Genomic DNA, 27,332 nt, shown 5'->3' on the forward strand with positions numbered 1-27,332 from the left:
TTCCTTCGAATTTTCCAGGAAAGGTTATTGTTGGATATATAAAGGATATATATAAAGAACATATTTTTAGAAATGGTTGCAAGTAATTGTCCATCTGAAGTAGACTTCAGAATGGAACAAGCTAGAAGTTTCTTGGCAAAGTTGTTTATCAAGGCTGAGAGTATGCACAGAAATTGTCGTATTGAGTTTGAGTTAGTTCTTCTTTAGTGTATTTGTTTTGCTCAGAAGGAATGTCTTTATCACAGATAAATGTACGAGGAAAACTTAAAGGTGCAGGGGCAGATGATTGAAGTATGCCTGTCTTCACTTACAAAGTCAGCTATTTTCCATTATTCCAGGATAAACTTTCTTAAATGTTGGCCATAAACCTTGGCTGCATTTTAATATTGGCTGGGTTCTTGTGATCTTTCCCTACTGATGCTTAAAAAGGGCATTGACTCTTCCCTTTATTAGATTTCTGTCTGCAGTTATAAAATTAATCTCCCAGTCTCATGCTGCAATGAGCTGTGCCAGTGGAGGAGAGATCAGTTTAATTTTTTTTGCCTTAAAACTTCTTCCAAAGTTACAAGGAGTTTAGAACATTACTTTCTCTTTTCAATTTTAACAAAGCCTTTGTCCTTTTTTTTCTGCATTTCTATTTTATCCATGTCATTTTGGTTCTTTTGTTTTATACTTCACATTTTTCCCCCACTCTTTTTTCTTCCCTTCAAGCCTAGTTTATAGTCTTTGACAGGATTCTTTCTATGCTATCAGCCAAAACATCTGTTTCTTTTCTGAATAAAAAGCTTCAGTCTCCAGAAAGTGTCACATGGGTCCTCACCAACTATAAACCTTCCTTTTTCTATATGACTTTGTCAATGATGGACTAGCACTGTGCAGCTTTGTACCCTTGTCTGCTTGTCTCATTTTTTATTATGCCCAATTCAGGTATTTTATTGGAAAAAAAAGTCTTTGCATTATTTGGATTTCAATGTACACATTTCCTTTCAAACTATGCTATTAGCTATTTGTACTTTCTATTTTTAACTTTGCATTTATTTCCTGAATTTCTGATCAAAGCAGATATTTATTAGCTTAAAATTGATTCCAGTTACAAACATTTGTGCTTTTCTGCTAAGACCACATTTGAATTAATATCCTCACCGAATATGCAATATAACTGGCCTTGATTATTCTTGGATTGATTGTTGTTGATGATACAATTTTTCAGTCAAAGTGGCATTTAGAGTAGTTTCAGGTTCTCTTGATCAAGCTGTGTCACTTTCAGTACTTTCATTTTGCCATTTATGTTTTTTAATGATAGTAATAACTCTTATGTAGTAGACAGACTTGATTCTGTTGTAAAATACTCATATCTTCAAGGAAAAGTGCTATATTTGAACATGATATTATTTGTATATTATGATCCCACAGTATTAGAAACTTTATGTCGCTAAGGCTTTTTCAAGCATTTTATAAATAGTCAACAGAAGAAATGAATTTAAACACTTCCTTCAAATACTTAAATAAATTTTTATTGCTTTTTATGTTTCAAGGTGAAGGAAGAAAGTAATTTTCATATGTGTTTGTCTGGTATAATTTTCTGTTGGTATGTTGTTGATATATTTGTCTTTTGAGTATATTGAGGAGTAAGACGAAAAGGATTTGCTGGTGAATGGTTTTATGTTCCTCCAAACATCTAAACCTTAGTCTGTTAAATAATATATGATCAACAGATAGATTTCTTCCCCCTGGAATAACTGTAGATGCTTCACTCTTTCAGTCCCCTGAAATTTTCACTGATTTTTGCAGAAAATGAACAAAGAAATTTTATTATTTTTATTTTTTTTATAAATCTCCCAGAAATTTCTTTTTTTTTTTTTTTTTTTTTTTTTTTTTTGACAGAGCTTACATTTCAACTGTGAGATCTGTAGTAGTTACTCAGGGGTTTCTGACATCAACTTGTATGGGGAGAGGGAATGCACATTCTGCTCCATCATTCCCACTCTCTGCTAGACACAGTGGGAGTTTGTCCAGGTGGCAGAGATTTGATAAATACTGGGAAGCCACGTAAGGAGAATTGCTAAGGAAATTGAATCCATTTCTATGGCACAATTCCCCCTAGAACAGGTGGCCTGGCATGCTGGCCACAAGTTCCTGTTGACAGTCCATCCAATACCTCAATTCCCTTGAGCAGGGGGTTTGTTTGTGGAAGCTGGCAAGCTGCCTTCCTGGAGGAGCTGCTGCAAAATAGGAAGGCTGGGAATGGTTCAAAAGTTCTAAGTCTTTTCATGGCTCTTGAAGTGTTTTGTTTGTTCTCTGAAAGGCCTGACTGAGGCTGATGTGTGATTTGTGTATAAAAGTTTGAAAAATACTAGTTGACAAAATATTTCCAATAAAACACAAACCACAAAATTTTCTCAGTCCGTTTTTGGTTTTAGGGACTTACGTGTGTCTCTTCCCAAGATTTTAGGACAAAAATTAAGTGATTTTTTTTCTTTTCTAGGCTTTAATTATCAAAATTATTAATTATAAAAGCGTTTGTATTACATATATAGGCATGTCATAGTATTACCAAGACATGAGGAAAGGGAAAATATTCTCACTCCTGACAAAAATTAATCACCTATTTCAGTAAGTTGATATTCAATGGAGTATTCAGTATACACACAGAACAGATTAAAGCTTCAGTCATGTATGTGTAGTACCAGAATAACTTCACTGAAGTGCAGTCAGCTCATAGTATAACTTGCTTTTACTTGCACACTGGCAAGCCATGCTCTCTATTTGTCCCTAGATGTGTACCCTAAGTGTCTGGTAGCCCATCAAACTCGGAAGTATGTTTTAATGTGTCCCTCTGTATGAACTACTAGCATCTGCTGTAGTCCTTGCCCAACTTGAACTGGCCAGAACTCGGTTTAAAGAAAAAAATGAGTCACCCCAGTGAAAACATACAATTATCTTAATCTGTATTTGCCCTGGAAAATATGTGTTTTTTTACCCAGTGGATGACAGTGTGGGCTCTGTCAATGCAGCACAAAAAATACAGTGCAAACCACATTCTCCCAATTTAAACTTTACAAGAAGGCCTACCTGCTTTATTACTAAAGTATCTGTTGTTTGGGTGCTGAGTAAAAGGTAGGCCGTATTGCTTCTTTGCTTTTCTTTTCTTGGTTAGTAATTGTTATTCTGAAACATAATTGAATGTAAATTTGAAAATAACCAAGAAAAAAGATTAGATTTGGTGATAAGAAACTTATAATAAGATAATCATATTCAGAATAAAACCTCAAAGAAATGCTTTTCATACTGTAGCTTGAAATTTGAGGAGGGGAAAACCTTTTGTTCATCTCTTTGCTGTATGATACTTTCTTATAATGAAATTCAATGCAAAGTGAATCTCAGCTGGTTTGGAATTATATTACCATCTGGGGGAAGATTTTGATACAAGCCAAAACTAACAGATTTCCACCTGGCCCCTTAAGAATTCCAATTGCCAGGAACTGGGCATTTCTTTGAAGCAGCCTGACTGTATAGTTGCATGAGTTTGCAAGATCTTCTTGGCTGCAAGATCTTCTTGGCTGGAGCTACTTTTTGATTAATGTAGAATCACTAAAAGCGCAGCATATTTTCTTAATATTTCTAGTTAGACAGTTTCATCTATACTTCGTCTGAAAAACTATGGCCAAAGCTGTAATTAGCACTGCCAAGTCTGAGCATGTTCTTGATGATGTTGTTGGTTAAAACCAATGTTGAAAAGAGGGGGTCAAGCTGCATGCCTCAGGGGCTCTACAGTGTACTTCAGAGACCCTCAGTAGGGATTAGCAATCAAACTACCAGTTCAAATCCAGCAAAGGTCAAGAGTGATTAACACTGTTTTGTTCTATTGGTTAGTGTGAAACAGATGTAAAATGAAGTTATGATCAAAATCCAATTCCTAGTAGATATTTTACATCATAAACACCAAACTCCTAATGATCCCTTGCTGGCTATCTGATTAGAATGAGTAGTTAATTGAACAGACGCAGAGACTTCTATGCATCCCTTACTGCTCTTCCCTGTAATGAAAAGTACGCTCACTTTTGGACTGAAGGACATGATGGAAAATTGCTTTTCCTGCCTGAACCCTTTATATTCAGTAGGTATATTTGTAAATTTTTTATCCTCAGTGATATCAAATTATATCCTTGACCACAAATACTGTTAAAAATTGTTTTAAGTGATTTGATTGTAACTTAAAAATGAAGCTTTTGATAATTTTAAATATGTGTGGTAATCCTCAGGTGGATTAATCAGGCATGGACCTACTGAAAAATCAGTTCAGTGGTAGTCAGTGGTGTTGCAAAGGATCTGTTTCTGCATTACTCAAAGTACATGACAATACTTGAAAAGACATAGGTAATTTTACACAAAAGTATGTCATAGCTAAATTATTTGCATACACGTGTGTGTGTTTTCAACCTAGAACCTCACAGTCACTGCCCTTCTCCTACCTCCTGGGAACCAAACACATTTAGGGGCTAAGAATGAAGGGATTACGTCTTTGATTTGGAGTTTAGGCTTCAGACATTTGGTTATATTTACTACAATGATAGAGTTACTGTAAATTACGAAGCCTGATTTTCTTATACTATCCTGCAACTAATGAGTGACTGAATGTCTTTTTTTTTTGTAAACATGATGTCTTTTAGACCAAATCTGTGTATACATTGTGCTCCATAGAAAATATTGTTCTGAAATTATTGGAACATCTATTCTATTAGTTCATCCAGTGTATTACTGGATTCTACTATATCATAAACTTATTTTAGAAAGAATATCTGTAAGATGTGGGCTCATTCACTGAATGGATATAATCTTGTAACAAGTACAAATTGGACTTTTCTTGCAGTCTTACATTCTCATGTCTTAATTACCTATTAGGTAAAGTAACTAATCCTTTTAAAAAGCAACTATCTTTTTAAGATGAATAAGATTTTACTGGTTTTCAGTAATTTTATGGGAATTACGTTATTAGACTTTGATTAAGTAAGTTTAAAAAAGTAGAAAATGTCATTCACTAGGTAGTTTAGAAACTACCGAGAGGTGTTATTGACTGACAGCTGGACAATAAAGGTGGAATTGAGGAATTCACACTTTCAAGGATAGATTATATATATATATGTATATCATTACCTTTACTACAAATCTTGTCAAAGCAACAAGTCTTACATGTCTCACAACTAAGGAGAGATGTCCTTGCCTGTGGAGAATATTTGGACCTCTTAGTGTCCTATGAGTGGGTTTCAGTTCCTTTGATCACACGGACCTACTGAGTACAATAAAAATCCCCTCTGAGATGTCTTTGCTTCTCAGAATTTGTATCCTTTTTAAAACAGCTAGTGGCATTTTATGTCTCTACTGGTGACTGAAATCAACATTTTTTGGAACATCTTGGCTATGATATTCAAAAGAAAAGTGCAGTGATTTGTACGAACTCTAAACTTTGTAGTTGAATTGTGACATCACCACTATTTCTTCTTTTTTTCTTGCCTTTGCAAATTCTATTTCAATGATAAAACCGTCTAGGGCAGGGACTGTATATTTTTGCAGTTTCTAGTATGTCCTAACCCTGATGAAAGGGTGGACGATGAACACTGCAGTAATAGTAATCATATATAACACTAACAGTGGATTTTGAAATGATGTCTATTCTGCAAATGCATTTCAAAGAAACACAAGCAAAGATGTAGTTTGCTCCGTGAAAAATAGAACTGCTAAGCATTTAAATTTAAATTAAATGCTTTTATGAGTTCATTGAATGTTATTTAGCAAGTATAATATAGCAAAAGTGTGTTACCTACTGCCTTAGAATGAGGATTTTATTGCTTTTTCATAGTTATCTTTTGTAGCGGCATTTGGCAGCTAACAAATGAAATTTACTTGCTAAGGTTAAATTGTTTTGTGCTGTTGTTAAGCCACACAGATATAGTGAATACAACAGTGGAAGAAAGATATTTGCTTTTCTGGGGGGCAGATGTAGGAATATGTTAATGTATTGTGGTTTTGACCTGCCTTTAAAGAAATATTTATTCTCTGAAAGTCAGAGAACTTAATTCCTATCTGAGCCACTCCAATGAAAGCCAGTTCAGACAAGAGATGGTAGAAATGGAACTACAGACAGCCTTGGCCCAAACAATTCAGTGTGGTCAAGGCAGTGACACTCAGAACAATCTGAGGTCAAAGGAGAATGGACTCCAAGATGAAGGATCTCTCGAACTTCATATGAGAGGTTCCTGCTTCTCAGTCCACCTCTAGAACCTCTGCATTTCCTGATTCGTGCAGATTTGGGATCAATAATATCTGATTTTTCCTGAACCCTGAGTTTGTTATTTTTTAGTGTTTGCAGTACTAGAGGGGCGTTTACAAGCAGGAGGGAGACCGACTTTTTACATATTCTAATACTATTAGTGATAAGAATGAGGAACGGTATTAAACTAGAAGAGGGGAGATTTAGGTTAGATGTTAAGGAATAATTCTTTACTCAGAGTGTGGTGAGGCACTGGCACAGGCTGCCCTGAGAAGCTGTGGGTGCCCCATCCCTGAAGTCATTCAAGACTAGGTTGGATGGGGCCCTGGGCAATCTGATCTGGAGGGTGTTGCTTTCTGGAGGAGGCACAACAGGAGGGTGGCAACACTGCGCATAGTAGGGGATTGAAACTAGATGAACTTTAAGGTCACTTCCAACATAAGACATTGTATGATTCTATACAACATGCTGTTGATTAAATACTAAAACCCACACGTATAAGGATTCCAGCCTTATTTTCTGGACTCCACTGTTTTCTCTAATTCTGAAAACCTTCTGAATACTACACATGTTGGAAGTTCACTGTTTTCTAAATCTATTTTGATAGACCAGTTGAATTTTTTACGTAACTGCAAAGCCCTTGTGATACAAGGTCAGATAATAAATTTTATACTTTTATTCTTTATGTAGGAAATGTAATATAGTGCCATCACTACTTTATTACCCTGCAGTCATTCTGTTAACTATTCAACTTAAAATATTTCAGCCATCAGCATTTGGAGAAAGTTCATAGGTTTCGGGCAGTCCACAATACTTTGCCTTAAAAGACTACATTTCTTCTAGTCACCCTGCCTGGGAATGCAGTTAGGGATCAAGACACTGGAGTTAGTTGAAGTAAGCTAAGGAGATGCTAGTCTGAGAATGTATTCAATTGCCTCTAGTATAACTAATACTTTAGGACTCCTGTATTTCTGTTTGGAAGTTAAGTTTATATTTTCTGTTAACTGGAATAGTTTGGTCCTTTTCTGTAGACTATGAATGTGTCTCTGAAGGGTTTATGAAACTTGGACTCAAGTTTTGATTAAAAAAGTTTCTCTGTTCTTTGAAGGTTCTAGGCAGAGATCAGCAAGCGTAAAATAATCCCAAAGATGTCAGCCTAGTAGACCTTGAACTATCTGTATTCAACTTGCTTGGGTACATCTTAATGTGAATTTAAAACAATGTATCAGAACTACTCCATGTTATATAGAAGACTTGTGGACCTCCAAAGACAAACTCATAGCAATGCTCATTATCTTAGAAATCGATGTGCTGAAACGTTGTTCGTGTATTTTCTTCTTTTCTTCTTTTCTTCATTCTCAGTATGAAAAACTTAGTAACGAATAACCTCCTTCAGCTTATGTGTCAGTGCCCAAAAGACTTGTAACTCATCTCAATTTAAATTAATGACCTTAGTGATGGTACTAGCAATTGGACGAAGGCTCTCAGGAGCCAGATATTTGCATATGGAATTTGATTAATCCTGTTGGCTATTAATTTTCACTTTTAATTAGGTATGATGCTATTGTAGGAAGAGAATACAAGACAACTATTAGGCATAGAAAATGCTGATTTTTCAATTGGGTACTCTATTTAGTTTTGACTATGCTAGGTTCCTTCACAGCATCTGCTTTGATCAACTCAGAAATATATCATGGACCTAAAAACTAGTCTTCAGAAGTTCAGGGATTATACTACAAAGGAATACTTAACTGAATAAATATATGTAGTTTACAAAAGGGAGAGAAATTGGTATATGGTATCCTCTTAAGGTATTTGTAACTTTATTCCTCTTAATGGAATAATAGACACTGCATGATATCTGTGTTCAGAGATATCAGAGAAAGTCCAACAATCTATATAAAATGAAGTAGTATTTGTCTGAGGCTGTTTGATCTTTCTGCATTTCCCCGTTGATCAAATGTGCACTGATGATTGAGTCCTGTTCAGATTTAAATCAAGAGCAAATTTTTCCATTTCCATATGTCTTCAACATTTCTTCCATCTGGGAACACTGCAACAGGTTTGCTCATCAACTTCCAGAAAAGGAGGGCCCATCACATATAGTACTTACCTGGGAAAACAAATACCATCACTCCCAACATCTCCCCCTTCATCCTCCTTTAACACAGCTTTTATTGCAGACCATGACATCATATGGTATGGAATATCCCTTTGGTTAGTTGTGCTGAGCTGTACTGGTTATGTCACCTCCCAGCTCCTTGTGCATCCACTGCTCCTCACTGTCAGGGCGCCATAAGAAGTAGAAGAGTACTTCACTCCGTGTGAACACTGCTCTGGTGTATTGCGACAACTGTGACAACTATTTTCTTAACCACCCCTCCCCCCCACCAAAACAGAGAATCATGTGAGCCTCTACAAAGAAAATTATCTCAGCCAAAACCATGACACCACTATATAGTACTGGGATATCTTCCATTTAACCAGTGTAGAACACACTACAGTCTTTTTTACCCTCTTCAGAAGATATGCGTAGCCATAGGAAAACAGACATTTTCTTTAGTGTGTTATCTGTAAAGAAAAATACAGTGCAAATTTTGATTAAAATGTTGCTCTGTGGCCTTTCAAATAAAATCTAATTTTATTTAATATTACTTTATACATGTATGCAGAAAATGGCAAACCAATATTAATAAAAGAAGGCTTATAGGAATGTGGAAAGAGAGAAATATATCCTTGACAAAATTTATTTACCTACCTAGACTTTCATTTCAAAGTTAGCAGCACTGTGCAATACTGGTATAATACAAGGGTCATAAAATTCTGTTAGACATTTTTAACCCACTTTAATTTATTCCATGGAAGTTTAATCCCCTGCTGAACAGAGCTGGTTGAATTTTCAAAAGCCGTAATCCACTGAAGTAAAAAATCCTTAATGACAACACAGGCAGCAAGCTTCAACAGTTTAGTTTAAACTCTTTCTAAAAATGTAAAACGTAGGGCAAGAGTTAATAGGATATTTCATACAGATATATTTCAATCATTTTCCAAATCTTTATAAGTTCACTTGCATCTCTGAAACCATGACAATCTCCACCATTAGAAATATTTGGAGCAAATTTCTGCACTTCTATAGCAAAAAGCAGAAAGCTGTAAAATTGTAATGAGAAGAATTTCACACTATATTGTAACTCAGCTGGTCCTTCAGTTCACAGGCTGTTATACGCGGTAGTGTAATGTTTTCTAAATAGATAGAGAAATGATGTTGAACAGCATCAATTCTACCTTAATTATATTACTAGTCAAGAAAATGAAAACAAACTACACAATGCCACACTATATTCATTCTTCTGCTTCTCTAGGAGTTTTATAATTAACTTCAGTGGTGGGTCAGGACTGACCAATAAATTGAGCAGAGTGAGTTCATAAATTTTAAAGTATTTCAGAACCACAGTTACAAAGTGTTTTTATACAGTCCATTTTCTACCACCTTTGGAAGTGCCCCGTTCTTGAACTACCTCTAAATGAGGTAATACTTCCTTTTCTTGACCTGGAAGCTCCTCTAGTGCCATACTTTCTTTTACGGCTCTGGTTGGCCTGAGCACCCAGGTTCTGAGCTTCTGCCTGATCAAAGTTGTGTCCTTCTGGACAAGAATTTAAGTGGCATCATGCTGATGTTCTCAAGCTCTTAAATTAATTTTACAATGGCAATCTCTTCCTTTCTTTCCTATTTTTTTTTTCTTTTTTTTCCCCAGGAGATACTTTTTGAAGAAAAACAAAGAGATCCCTTCTCTGAAAGACAATAGTGACTGCAGTTCCTGTTTTTGCCTCTGCTTTCTAGATAAAGGGAGAATGTTTCTTAGAGCTGATATCTCATGACTTCCTGGTATGGATCTGTGGTTTTGATTCCTGGTTCAAAGTGCCCAGATTTCTCCAGGCACTTAGAGGAGTCTGAGTGTTTAACTTCAAGTCAGTTTTCCACTCTGGTAGCTTGTGAAAGGAAAAAGAAAGTCATTACAAAGAATTTACAAAGAGCTGTGCTGCCACAGCTGAGAGGACAACACTCTGACAGGGCAAAGCAGAAAAAAACTGAGAAAGAAAAAATGTGTTAGAGTAGTGCTGCTAGAAGAAATATTCCCATAATCACAGTCTGTCTGACTGATTTTGAGTGCCCATATCCCTCTTTAGAAGTCTAAACTCTCTTTGAAAGCCCAGGTATTAAACATTTGTTCTAATTACTAGTTAACAAAACAGGCTCAAGGAGGGTTATTTTTCAGACTGTAAATACCTGTGAAAATGATTTGTATGATCAAAGATCAAATCAAACCCCAAAGATAATAGAATAGTGTAAAGCTATCCTCTCACCAAAAGGAAAGCCCTCTGTAGGAAATTTCCTAGATCTAAAAGTATGAGCGATACTAGAAAGTATTCAAGTGGAATAACAGAAATATTCAAGCCCAGGGTAGGTAGGAAGTAGATGGTAGTGGGAGTTATCCCTGCCCATGGCAAGGGAGATTGGATCCAGGTGATCCCTTCTGATCCATACAGTTATATCATACTGTGGCTCCATGATTCTAAGACTACACAACTTGCTGTACAAATAACACAACACTAGCTTCAGCACACTTACAGTATAAGATACAGGAGACTTGGATGTGATTATAGTCTTATATAAAGGATTTTGATAGAGCAATCTTGTCCTGCTTCTAGCCTGCAATATTTGTGCTCTCTCCACAGTGTTCTCTCAGTGGCAAATTCATAAGTGATAGGCACTGCAGGAGTACAAGATGATGAGCATTTATTCAATCCTTGAAGGTCCATCAATAGCTAATTGAGATAGTTCATGTAGTTCATTCTGTTTCTCACATATATTAATTGCAGAATAAGCCGAGAAGAGTTGTTTGTATCTACTACCTAAATACCATGCAAGTGAGGTGGTGAGTGAGATGATTCCCTCTCTAAATCATGAACTGGACTGGCACAGGATATGCTCTGACTCCTTCTTACAAAGTGGTGGCAGTCTGCCACTTTCCTTCTTCAGTGTGTTTCTTAACATTCACAGAGCAGTAGCCTAGGGTAGGCAGTAGCCACAGGCAATATAAATTCTAAGGGTAGTAAATAAGATTAAAACAAAATTTGATGTGGTAATTCCAAAGTATTCTTATTGGAAACCAACCTCTGAATACGTTGTACCATCTTTGCATTTCCAGAAAATTATTTGAAACTAAGTAGTTTTCATACTTATTTTTAATAGGTTACTAAAATTGTGCTTATGATCAACAATACAATTGCTAAGAATTATAATATACTTAAATAAAGAAGTGTACTTATTGATTTACTAGACCCCTCATCTTTCTGTGGATATGAACTTTCTAACTACCCGTTGATTCTTAGTCAGGTCCAAATCAGATATCAATTGATACAAGCACTCTAATTTAAATTTCACTGAATTCATATCAGCTGCTGGTCTTTGATAATCTCTATTGTGCAGAATTCAGGCTGGGACTGAAAACAGGAAAAGTGATCCATATTTTTTACTGCAATGAATAGGTATAGTTAAGGTTTGCACTGATGGTCTAGAAGTAGGCTTCTTTTTATATCTAGAAATCATCAAATTTTCTACTTGTCCACTGATATATGTAAAAAAAGTGTACGAAATGTAACAGCAAAAGCAAAGTAGCATGAATGGTGTGGCTGGAGATACAATGAATTTTCCATTTTGATAACAAAGGAGACTTAATGTGTCAGAAAGTAAGTTCAAACTGGAAAGAGAATAAGGCTCTGGAACTCATTACTGAAGGAGGGCAAAAGGTGTGAAAAAATGTGAAAAAGATAACAACTGAGAGTTACTGAAAAAGAAAATACAAGAAACAACTATCTGAGGGAAATAGAAATGCATGTAATCTGGGAAGAAATTAGTGTACTACCATATGCACACCCCATTCCTGCTCTTCTTGAGGCTTCCCATAGCTGCTCTTGGAGGCCAGACACTTTTTTGAGTTTTTGGCTTGATCCCACATAGCCATTTTTGTGTTCTCATTTGACAAAGTAAATTAGGATTTACTGTCCCATTTGTCAAATTCATGAATTTGCATGCTTTGAAAAAAAAAATCTAAATACTTAATCTTTGCTGATCACACAGAAAAATGTTTTCTATGTTTGAAATACAGATTTCTGTTTATGTGAGATAGAAACTTGTGAGATTTTCTACATTTGCCCTCTTTCTCACATATCAGTTTATAGCAGCCACAATTCCTCCACTGAGTTTAACTCCTCCCTGTTATAATCGTATCTCTGTCAAATTCCATTCTCATTTTCTTTGCGTATGGTCAAATATCTGTAGAATATTGGCTTTGACTAGAAATTGTTCATTGGATGAAATATATCCATGCCACTACTGACTTTTTCTAGTATGCGGACAGGTACAGGAATAAAGATTGATCAAAGCAGTGTAGTAAACTATATCTAAAATTTCTTCCATGTGACAGGATGTAGCAGGATAAAAGAGGATTAAAATGCGGAACATGGACCCAATTGAAATTTGCTGAGTTCTGTTCTGCCTTGACAATTGTCTACAGTTATGTCCATCAGTATTGTTCTATCAGCTGGGATATTTGACAGAGGAAAGAAAATTCTAAGTTCTTGTGTACAGAGAGCATGCAAACAGTGCTGCCAAATTGTTACAGAGCTATGCCAACAAAAATGATTTCAATTTTGATTAGTTGTTTACTGGAAGAGAGAGTTTTTCTACCTTGAGTATTAGATTGTTGTTTACATTTTCATTTGCCCTCAAGTAGTCATATATTCAGAGGAACAAATACATAATTTCTAAGCCAATACTGTAATTATAGGTAATGAACTGTAATAGAGAAAAATGAGAAATCAAGAAGCATTGTGTATCTCTTTGAATGACTCTTTAAATCTCAAATTTATCAATCTTAATATTAATATTATTATGGCTGATTTTGCCCTGAGATGAGAATAGAGCTTAAATCACCACTTGAGACCCTGATGGCTTCCTGACATACCTTTCCAACTTTGGTTTCTCTGTTTCAAATGTTCAGATTTGACCTGACTAAGCATTCAGGGTTCAGTGTCTTGAAAGAGAACTCCATGGTTTTTGAGACAAATCCTACTTATCCCTTAGAAAGTCCTAAATAAACTACAGATATTCACTAAAACATATCTAATGAAGCTAAACATCATCATAAAAAATTTCTTCATCCTCAGAAAGAAGGGTACAGAATGAATAGAGAATTCTGTTTTAATGGAGTAAAAGCTGCATTACAGATCAATTCCTATGACTTTTATTAATTGTGCTTTGACATATTGTGCCTAGGGAAACCACTGTCTATGTTTCTGCCTAAAAACATAGGAAGAAATGGAATAGCTGTTTGTCATTTTTCATTGAAAATGTTACCAGGCAGTCTGCTCCCTGTACCTTTTTGATATCAGTAAGCTTTACTAGGTAGAGGAAATTCGTATTTTCCATTAAAGATACAAGACTAGAAGCAAAGGTCAATTTGTTTTACTTACTGAGCTGCTTTTCCTGTAACATTTGTTGTAATGGCTAAGCTTTCCTAAGTCTTTTTTCTCCTTACTATTGTTCTATACAGACACTGCTGACATCATAATTATTCACTTCTAGCTATGCAGTCACAGGAAATTCATCTCCTCAGCCCTTTTGCAACATTGATGTATTGCACTGTACTTGGCAAAACTTTTCAATGTTTCTTGTATACTATATAGTGGTTCCTCTGTTAGAATAAAGCTTAAAGCTACCAGTGAAGACTGGCCACCATAGGAAGCTCTGTATATACATACAATAAAAAACAAGCCTGGATACTGATCACTTCAGCCAACAGAAGCTGAAATAGATCTTATTTTTGTAGAGTGAAGTACACATAAATCTGTTCCTGTCATCTCTATACATTTTTATAATGTAAATATAGAGAAAAATGCTCATTCTCACCCCTATCCTGTATAGACTTGAACAGTCCCAGTGAATTCTTACTGAAAACTGTTACTGAAAAAAAGGTAAATAATGAAGGGCAATATATTTCAGTCTGCGAGTGGCTGTTGTTTTGTAAGAGAATTCAACTTGTTTTATGTTGAATTAATTGGTAAGGGACCGTATGCATGTTTCTGGATTATATGCACATATAGTCAAAGAAGAAGGAAAAAAGCCAGGATGGAATTTTGGCTGCTCTGTGGTTTAATCTTCAATTAGTGATTTTAAATTGGCTCTTTTTTAAGGTTTTGATAAAATGAGTCTGCGTTTCAGTAAGCTGATTTTCACAATGCTATGTGCAAAATCACATAGATTTTATGATCTTTCCTGTATTATTTCAGACTTACGGTTGGAAAGAAGAGAGACAGAAGAAAATTGTGGACTAGTTCATGTGAAAATAACTGCTGCACTTGCAGAAATTCTATTACACAGCAGTGCTCTGTATTATTGGGTGTGCGAGTCTCTGAGGATACATTTAGCTACTTTCCATAGTACATAGTGCACTAACAGTATACAAAAAAGCTCTTGGCTGGAAAATGTTAGTGAAGACCTGTGAATTCGAGAGCTTTTTTATTAACAACTGTGGGCTGTTTCTCTAGTACTCACACAAACACTTGACTAGGGAGGGCAGGTTCAAGCCTTTAGTCATGAATGTAGTCAGTTACCCACAACGAAAATTGCAGACGTCTCAGAGCTAACTGCATGACCAGAAGCCTTTCAGATGTTACTAAATCAATGACAGTAACAATCAATTGTATTTATTAGGTCAAGTATGAAGCTGTTAAGCATACATGGGATATGAATCATTCATCTCCATGAGATATACTGGCTTTCAGAAATGTATTGAATCAGTCAGCAATTATATCAAAAAATACTTACTTCCCTTCTTTGCTGTTCAGTTTTCGGTGAAAAAAAAAAAAAGAGACCTTATTTTTAAATGGTTTTTATTCCGCTACATCTTGTTACATGCAACTTGCAGCATAATCCTATGAAATATAAATCATTGGATGCAGAAAGGAAAACAAAGGAAAAGCAAGCTCCAAGGAAAGAAAAATATAATAGTGATAGTCTGTGCCCTACCTACAGATTGTAGGTAGACTAGCTCTACTAACTAACTGCTTAGATTCACAACGGGTTGACAGATTCATGCTGGACAGGCACATCTTTCCTTTTAACCACATATCTCCCCTTATTTTGCATGCCTTCCCCATATGTCATTGCAAAATTATATTCTGAGTCTTGTTCGCTCTCCCTGTGACATGTTCATTGCTGCTTCATTAACCAGTGCACCATCAGTGAATTTCATTACAGCTTCTCTCCTGGCTCGCTGTGTTGATGCTAAGATGCAGCTAGGAAGTGGCTATCAAAATGCTAGGCTGTGTTTATCCTTCTTTCAATTCAAAAGAGGAAAAAGTCATCCCTTTGGCAAGGTCTTAAATAAAACCCATATTTTAGCTATTACTGCTACTGATTCCTCTCACTAGAATCGCACTGGGAAGCTGTAGTGTGGGATGTGACAGAAGAGTTTACCTAATTGTTTACTGTAAAGGCTGTAGACAGACATACCTCCTATCTGAGGATACTAAGACTACTTAGTCTGATTTTATGTATATGTCTTCAACTGACCTTGAAAGCATATTTAAGCTAATGAAAGCATGTTCAATTCCATGATTGTTAGAAAATGAAAAGGTCAAGCTGTGATAGGTATTGTCCATGATGTGTACTTCCAGTTATACCAGTAGAAAGGGGACATGGTTTAAATACTAGCCAATTTCCAATATATTTTCTTAATTGGGAAGATACTCCTATTTTAAGTGAAGAGAAAGTCATAACTGAAAAGATGAAAGCACAAGTAACTCAGTGCCGGAGCACAGAGGTATAAAGCAGGCATTTTCAGAATGTGTTATGTAGGAAATAAGAAAAGGCAAATAATGTCTTCTTCATGTCAGTTGATATACTAAAAAAATGTGGTAGTGTGCCTGGTGTAAGTTTTTAAAGAAATGAGTCTAAGGGTGTTGTAGATGGCTCCTGTCTTCTTGCTGTCCCCTGCTAATTCCAGCTCTCTCTGCTCTCCTCCACTGCTGTGAGTTAGACAGCTGTGAGGCTGCATCTGTTCTCTGTTTTCCACACAATTAAGGCAAAGAGAAAATAAAAAAATAAGAAAAAATTGCTCTGACACTGAATTCTTTGAAAACCTGTCTCTGAAAATTATGATTTTTAGTAACATGGTCCACAGTTTTCTCTCTTCCTCCCTCTTTTTTTTTTTTTTAATGTAAATGTGATTTTTATGATTTTTAAAAATTATTACTTTCAGATAAGTGGCCGTATTTTTTTCTTGAAATTGCACCAATGGCTCTCTGTCTTGCACAGATCACTCTGGTTCATGGAGAAAGGTGTGAAGAAACAGGAGTTGAGAAGGGAGAAATACATGTCAAGCTTCATACGGACAAGGCAAATCAGTAACTGATCTAGAAAGGGAGAAAAGTGCATGACTCCTCTTGCATTAATTGGGTTATAACTCACAGTATATTTATTGCTGTTGAAGAAACTCATTAAAACTTACATTAGTGTCTTATTTATACTGTAGTTGTTACCAAAGTCTAGACTGCAGACCAGTGTGTTTTTACAAAAGGAGTAGGGAAAGTAGGTTGCTATTATCAGCTTTATAGTGACACAGACTTTCAGCATGTTCAGACTGGCACCATCAAGACAACAACCTAACAGGGAACTCAAGGGGCAGTAAAGATAAGTGAGCGTGCCTCAGACGGGGGAAAACACAGCTACTGCAAGAAGAGAACATTAAAACAAAAGTACATCACTCTGAGATGAGAAATGATCAGTGAAAACAGGATGACACAGATGTGTACCTTAGTTTTTGCACACTTTATTCCTTACTCATCAATTACTGGCATCATGACAGAGGTAGCTTGTATGCTGAAGAATTAAATGAATGGTGAGGATTAATTCTGAAGGAATATCTTAACATATCCTTTCTTTCTTCTCTTCATTCTTTTTCAGGTTACCTGTGCAAATTTAACAAATGGAGGTAAATCAGAACTTCTAAAATCAGGAAGCTCCAAATCCACACTAAAGCACATATGGACAGAAAGTAGCAAAGACTTGTCCATCAGCCGACTGCTGTCACAGACTTTTCGTGGAAAGGAGAATGATACAGATTTGGACCTGCGATATGATGCCCCAGAAACTTATACTGAGCAAGATCTCTGGGACTGGCTGAGGAACTCCACAGACCTTCAAGAACCTCGGCCCAGGGCAAAGAGACGGCCCATTGTCAAGACTGGGAAATTTAAGAAAATGTTTGGCTGGGGCGATTTTCATTCCAACATCAAGACTGTGAAGCTAAATCTGTTAATAACAGGGAAAATTGTTGACCATGGCAATGGGACGTTTAGCGTTTACTTCAGGCATAACTCCACTGGTCAAGGGAATGTATCTGTGAGCCTAGTGCCCCCTACAAAAATAGTGGAATTTGACTTGGCACAACAGACAGTGATTGATGCCAAAGATTCCAAGTCCTTTAACTGTCGAATTGAGTATGAAAAGGTTGACAAGGCTACCAAGAACACACTCTGCAACTATGACCCTTCAAAAACCTGTTATCAGGAGCAGACCCAGAGCCACGTGTCATGGCTCTGCTCCAAGCCCTTTAAAGTAATCTGTATTTACATTTCGTTTTATAGTACAGATTATAAACTAGTACAGAAGGTGTGTCCTGATTACAACTACCACAGTGACACACCCTACTTCCCCTCAGGGTGAGGATGAACGTGTCTGAGACTGAAGCCTGGGGAATAAAAGAATTCGTATGACAGGGCTGTAACCTCAAGGAGGAAAGCCACATCTATTGCCTGGAATGTGTCTACCTGCTGCTGCTGATGTCATATGGCTGCAAATATGTTAGTGGAAAACAATCTAATGTAATTTTTGCCCAGTCAGCACCATGTATCAATCTAGTTGTAAATCACTATGGATTTGAAATAAAACCATACACACTCACAGAGAGACACACACTCTTTTCAGCTCATATCTATTGAGATTCCTGTTAAGAGAGATTTTCACTGTCTGATAACTAAGGTTTTGGGATAAACTATCATCAAGCAAAATGGATTAACTAGACAGAGAACAGTTTCTAACACAGACTATTGTGGAAATCTCTTTGAAAGTCCTTTGAGTGTATACCAATAATCCCCACTCATGCGTTCTACTGCTTGGAGTAGCTGTACCGGTAAATAATACTGTAGGAGTAAATACTTGTTAAAATGGGAAAAATGTGTGTCTAGAGTTCAGTATTCCTTGCTATATGAACACAGCAAAGCATAGTGACTTTTTTCCAGCATACAGTAGGCACATTCAAGGTGGTGTTAGGTGGCTCTTTTTCCATGGAGCGAGCCTGTTACCAGTAAAGATGGGCAAACATTTGGAATTTACATGTGGGCAGACATTCTGGTTTTATGTTTCTCTGACTCTTTAAGCTCTGATTCTTTAAACCTGGTTGAGTTTAGTCAAGCAAAGCTATTTTAAAACCCTCTAAATGATCTTTAGGAAGGAAAATGCCTCATGGAGGACATGTAAGTTATAAGTGGCTGTCTTATCTTTATTACAAAATATTGTAACAAATTCAATATCCTAGTCTTGATTTGTATGAATGGTTTGTATTGTACATAATTTAACCAGTGTTATTTGAGCTGCTTATTAATATTAACTTGTAATTGTCTCTCTGCTTGTTATTGGTTAAAAACAATTGAGGAAATGAGGAATCCATTTTATCAATGTAGCTGTAAACTCATTAAAAGACAGAACTATGTACAAAGCATTTATTCAGCTAAAGTATTGTTGAAAGCTAAACATATACAACATTACAGTCTGTCTGTACTTAGATATTTTATTTCCAGACAAAAAAAAAAAAAAAAAAAAAAAAAGTGCTGTACATAAAAATAAAAGAAATCTTAAAATTGAGTTTCAATATGTACTGTGTAGATGGTAGTTTAAATGGTTTGGAAAAGTGGGTAACGTTCCAAATCTGACATGGTTTTCAATCTTGCCTCTTTGCATATGTACATATATATAGTTAAAAATTTGCGTGTGGGCATGTTTGTGTGTGTATATATACATGTGTGTGCATAAGAGTATGTGTAAATACATGTAGACATATTTGGAGAATGTATAAAAAGTTCTCAGGCCCATCTTAGCAAGAAGATGTCATTACTATGAAAGGTGTTGATAACGAGTGGAAGACCCCACTCAGATGAATTACAAAAGTTAGGATTTGTTTGAAATGATTCATCAGTGTTTAGAAGTGGGGAAACATGATGCCACTCTGTGTTCGCAGGCCTGCCAATGCCTTAATTCTAGCCTCCTCTGAGACACTGATTTCTGAAAAGATCCCTGTATATGGATTGAGGGAATTTTCTTCATATGAATGAAAAACTCATAGCTTTTATTTATTTTTGTGTGTATACTGGCACACTTTCCCCCCTCTACCCAGTTAACAAGTGACTATAGCAAGGCCATGCTTAAAAGAAGATTGCCTAAAGAAGAACTCAGTATTTCTTTTATCTTTCAGAATTATCCTTATTAGCAATGCTTCCTTTCCCCTCCCACTCTTACCCCACGTTCTGTGCTCTTCTGTCAAAGCTGTGAATACAGAGATGGGTCAGCTTCCAAATATGCACAACATCATAAGCGGTTTCTACAAAGTGCCAGTAAACAATCTATTAATGTTTCAAGAAGTGAGAAGTTTGAAACAACATCCAGTTGTGAACATCTCTTGCTTAAACATGCAGAACACAAACGAGAATGAAATAAAGTGAATAAATAATATGTTTGATAAGTAAACATTTTCCTTATAATGTACAGGTAGGAGAGGAGACTTCCATATTATTAATGCTTTGGTTTTTTCAAACTGATATGCCTGTGGGAATTACTTCTTCATTATATATGTGACTTTCCAAAGACAACCTTGTGGTCCTGGACCATGTGTAGATTTAGAGAAAGAAAATGTCCAAGCCATACAGTCCAGATTCTGATTACATTCAGGAGTATGTTAGGCTACAGTACATTTGTTTTTTCTTTGACAGGAACTGTGATTGTACTAGTAGTGTTTCCTCATTTGTGCTGTATGGAAAGTAACTGTTGTGAATATATACCACAATACCATGCTATGACCAGGAGTAAAATCTTGGCTCCATTGAAGTCAATGAGAATTTTGCTATCTAGTTTGACAGGGTACTAATTTATATATAATAGAATATAAATGTCCAGTTTTAAATATCATTAGCAACCTGTATTATGATTGAACATTACATGTGTGGTTTCTCGTTGATATTTCTGAAGAGTGAATGTGAATGGCTACTACTGGTACAACTTAGTTATGCTCCTTTTTTTTTATACTGTTCATGAATATATGAAATATTTACATTCTATGAAGTGTATAAATTATATACATATATATATGTACCACATAAACATATATATATATATATAGATTTCAAGTAACACAAAGACACAAAAGAGTTATTTTTCAAGCAATGGATTTGATTCTTCTAATTGTGGTAGTTGGTACTTTATCTGCCTCTCTCACAGCCAGTCACGATATTTTTAGAATTAAGTCTTAAAAGAACTTGCTACTCCTGATAAGCTTTCTTGAGGTTGAACTTGGAAGAGCTGTTTTGGTGATCTGGTTGTGAAACAGTGATCTAAAATCAAAGCATATAATGTGTTACTTATCTGCTAGTATTACATTGCAGTTCATTCAGTCTCTCTGGGAAATATTTCATGTTTTTTAACTTTTATAAAGAATGCGTTTGTCTCTGCAAGGTGAAAAAGGAATTCAGTGAGCATGAGTATTTATAATTCAGTTAAACAATGTACGTATGGATATCTGGGTGTTGTACATGAACAATGACTTAAAGGAGTGCTAGTCTAGGCAAATCTTGCCTTACTACAGGTCACTAATTCTAGACATCATAAACGTGAATAGCTCTAAAGGTATATTTTTAGGATTAAAGAAGGTTGAGTTATTGATTTTTATGAAATGAGGATAGTGGCTTTGTTCCTTCTTTTTTCTTTTCTTCTTTTTTTTTTATAATATAAAGTGTTCACAAATGTGGCTATTTTAGTGAAACAAATTATTGCAAAAATACATGGATCATACACTTGGGCGAGGAGCAATATATTTAACTTGCCTTGGGTGGATCAGCATTAGAGCTTATTTATCATCTGTGTTTTTAAGACAAGAAATCTAGGATACCGGAAACAGGAGGTTTTACACTGTATTTGTACTAAGATCAAAGTTCTATACAGTGATGAAAACTTGAAAGACATTAACTTGTTATTTATATCAAAATTATTCAGCACAGAACAGAAAATTCACTTTCATCTTTGCTCATGAAATGACTCATATTATCCCTTTCTCCCTTTTTCCACAGGTTTGAATGGATAGTAAACAAAATAGTACATTCATATTTTAAAAAAATCTTGTCTTTTAAAATTTCCATTGTTAAAATATATAATGCCAGAAAATGCTGAAGTTCACTGTACCTATTTCCAATGAACCAAGAAATATTATAACTCCACCTATAGGAGAGCAGAAGGGAGGTTTTGTGGTGTTTTTGTGTATGTTGGCCTAGACAGTACTGCTCTAAGGTGTTTATTTGGACTACAGTGTTACTGTGATTAAATCACTGCATTCTCATGCATTCTCTGACTCTTATGCTGTAACCTTGGCATTCTATAGGAATATTACAAACTACTATGAACACAATGTGTTATGAAAATGTAGATTAAAACAGGGATTGCGTCCTCTGCTCCCTTTTCTTCTTTGAAGTTCCTGTTTACCAATGCATGCAGCATGGGGAATAAACAGGAAGAACTGGGCATCTATGTGTGGTCACAGGGCCATGATCTCACTCTGGGACAGTTTTTATACCTGGAATGCTGTCGTGGTTGGCTACATAACCTTTGGGAAAGACAGACCAGCAAGGTGAGGTGGAAATGATCTTTATGTGAGAGAACAACTGGAAAGTATCGAGCTCTGCCTAGGGATCAAACTAGTGGAGAACTTATAGATGCGAAGTAAGACATAGGCTAATGTGAGTGACAGAATTGTGGGTGCTTACTGCAGGCTGCCTTAACAGGAGGAGGAATCTGTTGAGGCCTTCTACAAACAGCTGAAATTAGCTTCATGCTTGCAGTCATTGGTTCTCATGGGGGACTTCAACCACTCTGATATTTTCTGGAAAAACATAACTGCCAGGCACACACTGTCCAGGAGGTTTCTTCAGTGCGTGGAAGATGATTTTCTGATGCAGGTGGTGGAGGAGCCAATAAGGAGAGTCGTGCTGCTGGACCTTGTTGTTACAGTCAACGAAGGACTTGCTGGGAATGAGAAGGTCAAGAGCAGCCTCAGATACAGGAACCATGAGATAGTGGAGTTCAGGATTGTACATGGAAGAAACAAGTCAATAAGTACAATTGTAACCCTTGACTTCAGGAAAGCCAACTGACTTATTCAAGGACTTACTTGAAGGTATTGCATGGGAATAAGGAGGTCCAAAAGAGTTTGTTGACCACTACTTCCAAGCTCAAGATCAGTACATCCCTAGGAGTAAGAAATCAGGCAAATTAGGAAGGAGACCCACATGGATGAGCAAGGAGCTCATGGAAGAACTCAAATGGAAGAAGAAAGTCTAAAGAATGTAGAAAAGAGGTCTGTCCACTTGGGAAGAATATAGGGACATTGTCAGGGCATGCAGAGATACAGCAAGGAAGGTTAAGGCCCACTTAGAATTAAATCTGGTGAGGGAGGTCAATAATAACAAGATTTCTTTGAGTATGTCAATAGCAAAAGGAAGACTAGGGAAAATATGGGTCCACTGCTGAATAAGGTGTGTGCCCTGGTAACAGAGGGCACAGAGAAGGCACTGAATTACTGAATGCCTACTGTGCTTCAGCCTTTGCTGTTAAGTCTCCCCCTCAGGAAGATAGAGAATGTGGGGAAAGGAAGACTTCCCCTTGTTTGAGGAGGATCTGGTTAGAGATCATCTAGGTAAATTTGGTGCACAAATTGCATCCCCCCAGAGGGATGCATCCTCAAGTGCTGAGGAAGCTGGCAGAAGTGATTGCCAAACTGTTTTCTATCATCTTTGAAAGGTAATGGAAAATGGGAGGAGTGCGTAAGGATCAGAGGAAAGGTAATATCAATCCTGGGGTGCATTAAAATGAATGTGGCCAGCAGGTTGAGGGAGGTTGTCCTTTCCATCTACTCTGCCCTGGTGAGACCATGTCTGGAGTACGGCATCCAGTTCTGGGCTCTCCAGTTCAAGAAAGACAGGGCACTTCTGGAGAGAGTCCAATGTAGGGCAACGAAGATGAACAGGAGCCTGGGACATCTCCCTTATTAGTAATGGAGAAGGGAGGAGTAGGACTGTTCAGTCTGGCGAAGACTGAGTAGGGTGGTTCTTAACAATGCTGAAAAATGTCTAATGTCCAAGAGTTAAGTAGATGGGACCAGCCTATTTTGGTGGTGCCCAGTAACAGAACAAGGGGTAATGAGCACAAACTGGAACATAGGAAGTTCCATACTAACAGGAGGAAAAACTACTTTTATTTCAGGGTTAGAAAGCACTAGAACAGGCTGTGGATCTCCTTCTCTGGAGATATTCAAAGCCCACCAGAACATTTTGCTGTACAACCTATTCTAGGGAACCTGCTTTAGCAGAATTTTGGACTAGATGATCCTCAGAGGTCCGCTCCAATGCCTATGATTCTGTTATTCTCTGATTACAAAGTATTATCTGCTTTTACTTGAGCAGTAAAACTTACCTTAAAGCCCAGGCATCCAATCTAAAAAATTACTCATCACCAGCTGAATTGTATGCAACTATGTGTTTAGCATTAGAAAGAGCTTAAATGGCTGCATCAAGGAACTTCATTATAATACAGACATTTGTATATACAATATATACTCAGATTTGAAGCTAAGAACTTCCAACTTTCAAGAATGTACTGCAGAGTTCTTGTAAACCATGTGTTAATAAATTTAAGGCATGTTGTTCATTATATTAGTCTTAAAAAATTATGCACGGTTCTCTAAAAAGGTACTGTTTTTCAACAGTTATATATATGTATCAATGAAACATAAGCATTCTTTAACATTTTCAAAACTTCTGATCTCAGCGTATGTCTGGAATTCATGAGAAATGGAGTAACTGATTCATTTTATGCAAGTATTCAAAAGCTGGAAACGTAATTATCATTTATACTGAAGTTCTTTGGTGACTTTCCCTGCTAATGCTCTAATGTATAAATACTATCTCCAGAAACATTTTGACACTGGAAAAACAGACTACTGCCTAATAAAACTTTTTTTGTTCTTTTAATAAAGAATTGGCAGTGTCTTACTCAGAACATGCTAAAATTCGTGTATGAAATATTTTTACGATAAATTTGAGGAAGTGTATGTCTAAGTTTTACGTTTTGCTGACTGTGAAAAAAACACTCATTAAAATATAAGTCACTTTAAAGAGTCCAAGAAAATGTAAGTCTGTGGGAATACTGTGTTCACTTGGGTAATATACATCTCACAGTATAACCTAACAGATGTAGCATGATCTCTCAAAAAGGATTGCTGGATCATATAGGTGAAATATATAGAAATATTTTAATATTCCCTCCTAATTAGCTGAAATTATATCATTACTAAAATTAGCAGATAGATAATTCTGCTTTGTGAGAGACTTTATTTATTCTATTCAAAGGGCATGGATGCCTACTTCAGCTTGGACTGATGTCCACTACATGGCACATATTTCAAACCCTTTATTTCACTTTTCCTTTGGAATAAAGAAGCAATACATTTTTTTAAATTATTTTTATTTTTTGTACTTTAGATCAGGAGGAAACCAATGACTTACTTGAACTTTGATTCTAATTCTGAGAGCATCAGTTTTGTTGTCAGGGATAAGATTCTAGAAGATGCAGCATAAGTGAGGTTTATTGTTTGTTCAAAATGTACCTCAGCCCTGTAGCAAGTAGAGGTATTGCTATGAGGGAAAGCTTTAGTGATGTGTGAAATGAACTTCTCTCTATTGTTGGTGGAAAATTAGAGGGATCAAAAAAATTTCATAAACGTGAAACAAACCAGTGAAGATTTGAAAACTAGACATTTCAGAAAGAAAACTTTGAACTGTTTTTCTAAGGGATCAACAGTATTTTCCGACAGTAATTCCATCCATATTATGGGATGATACTATCCACTCTGCATATCAGTGTCTTACCTTTTATTCACTATTTCTTTAATCAAAACTATTACAGTAAAAAGCATTTTATTACATAATCTCTCCCTTTAATAAGTATTATTTTCTTTTTTTTTTTTTTTGCATTGCTTTAGAAGCATCATGCAAGTCTCGAGATATTTCACTACAGACTATATAAATATTTAATTTATGTCCCTGACAGAAGGCTTTTCCTCAGATTGAGGTAAAAACATCCATTTCTTTTGTTTATGGGAATTGAGATTTTTCTCCAGTTATATTGCATAAATTAATAAATACTACCTGTACAGCTGTCAATTCTGAAAGAACTGTGTTCATCTTTTTAGAACAACTTCTATTTCCTCAATGTCTGCTCCAGTTAAAATCTAGAGATTAATGTAATATGTTAAGTGGACTCTGAAAGATAAAGTGGTTCATCATATACATGTTTTTTAATAAATTCTTCCATTTTCATAGTTTCAGTAGTCTCAAACTGTAAAAAAGAAAAAGACTTCTAATGAGCTTTCCACTATTAGTTCTAATAAAAATGGCAAGCCTTAATTATACTACTTTTCAATGTTCTTTCTAATTCATCAGTTGAGTTTTGAACTATCAGTCTTCAGATGCTTATGCTATTTTCTTCAGCTCTACCTCTTTATGCCTATTTTCAATATACTTTTAACCTCACAGGTATATGAACCACCCAATGATCTTCATTAGACAATTGCACCTATTTCTAGATTGTTGCTATGTTAGAGGTGAGAAACGGTTTATGGTTCATTTCTTACTAATTTCTGGTGTGTCTATTATCCTTATTACTTGTCTGTGTTTTTTCTTACCTCACTGTTTTATTCTTGTCCATTTTGCCAGTTTTAGATTACACGCAAATAGTGCTCTGCATTTCTTTATTTTATAAAGTGGAATGGATGAGATACAACTACTTCTTTTACTAAAATGGAAATAATGAGATGATTGCATTAAATCACTTAGAAATGCAAAGTAACAAACAGTAATTGTAATTAATTCTTAGGTAAAGACATCGGTAGGCATTAAAAATAAGCAGCATTTTATTTGCAGGGCTGGGAAGTACAGAAACTTGTTGCCTCTAAGTGTCTAAATATCACTGAAAGGCAGAATGATTTTCTTGGAGGTAGAGCAAATCAATAAAATAATCTCACTTGCTAGTAAAGATACACTATTTCCATTTGTTTTCCTTCTATTTCTTATATGCTTCTAGGTAGCAAGCTAACATAGTTGCAATCACCAGCATGTAGGCTTCTTTCTACTTTCTCTCATTCTCCCCAAGATATTAACATTATTTTCAAAAAATCTTTATATTATGTTCCCTTTGCTTTTCTTATATGGCTTAAAACATCTGATGGCTAGTGGCCAAGAGAAGGCAATTAACTTTATCACCATTTCTCCTTATACATTACAAATCTGTGAATCTTCAGAACTTCTATTTTATTTTGTTTGCATACTTTAACTAAACTCTACATCTTTACCTAAGCAGGCATGGATTTTTCATCTTCCACTTCAAGAGCTTTTCAATCTGCTGTCTGAATGAGAAACACTGTCAACACAAAGGCTTCTATTTTAACATTAGCTGTATATAAGATCTGTTGAACTCATTATAACATGCAAACTTCAAATTTGGCATAGAAGCAGTACTGTGATGCAAATGAAATCTGAATAACCAGGTGGCACATAAAGTACAAATAATCATAATTTTATATGTAACCATCAACTTAATGATAAGTTATTATGATTTGCAATTGTA

The 27,332-nt window shown here is 35.9% G+C and overlaps 1 protein-coding gene across 4 annotated transcripts in view; it reads left to right on the forward strand.

Moving 5' to 3' along the window:
• The window catches only part of NXPH1 (neurexophilin 1), a 143,566-nt gene extending 116,821 nt beyond the window's left edge, over positions 1-26,745 (forward strand). For all 4 annotated transcript variants that reach the window (XM_015281893.4, XM_015281892.4, XM_015281891.4 and 1 more), the window contains exon 3: positions 17,298-26,745. In XM_015281893.4, the coding sequence (XP_015137379.1) occupies positions 17,298-18,059 (762 nt within the window). In that variant the 3' untranslated portion in view covers positions 18,060-26,745. The remainder of the gene's footprint in view (positions 1-17,297) is intronic.
• Positions 26,746-27,332: the final 587 nt, after the last annotated feature.

The sequence above is a fragment of the Gallus gallus genome, chromosome 2, assembly GCF_016699485.2.
Source record: "Gallus gallus isolate bGalGal1 chromosome 2, bGalGal1.mat.broiler.GRCg7b, whole genome shotgun sequence".
Lineage (NCBI taxonomy): Eukaryota > Metazoa > Chordata > Aves > Galliformes > Phasianidae > Gallus > Gallus gallus.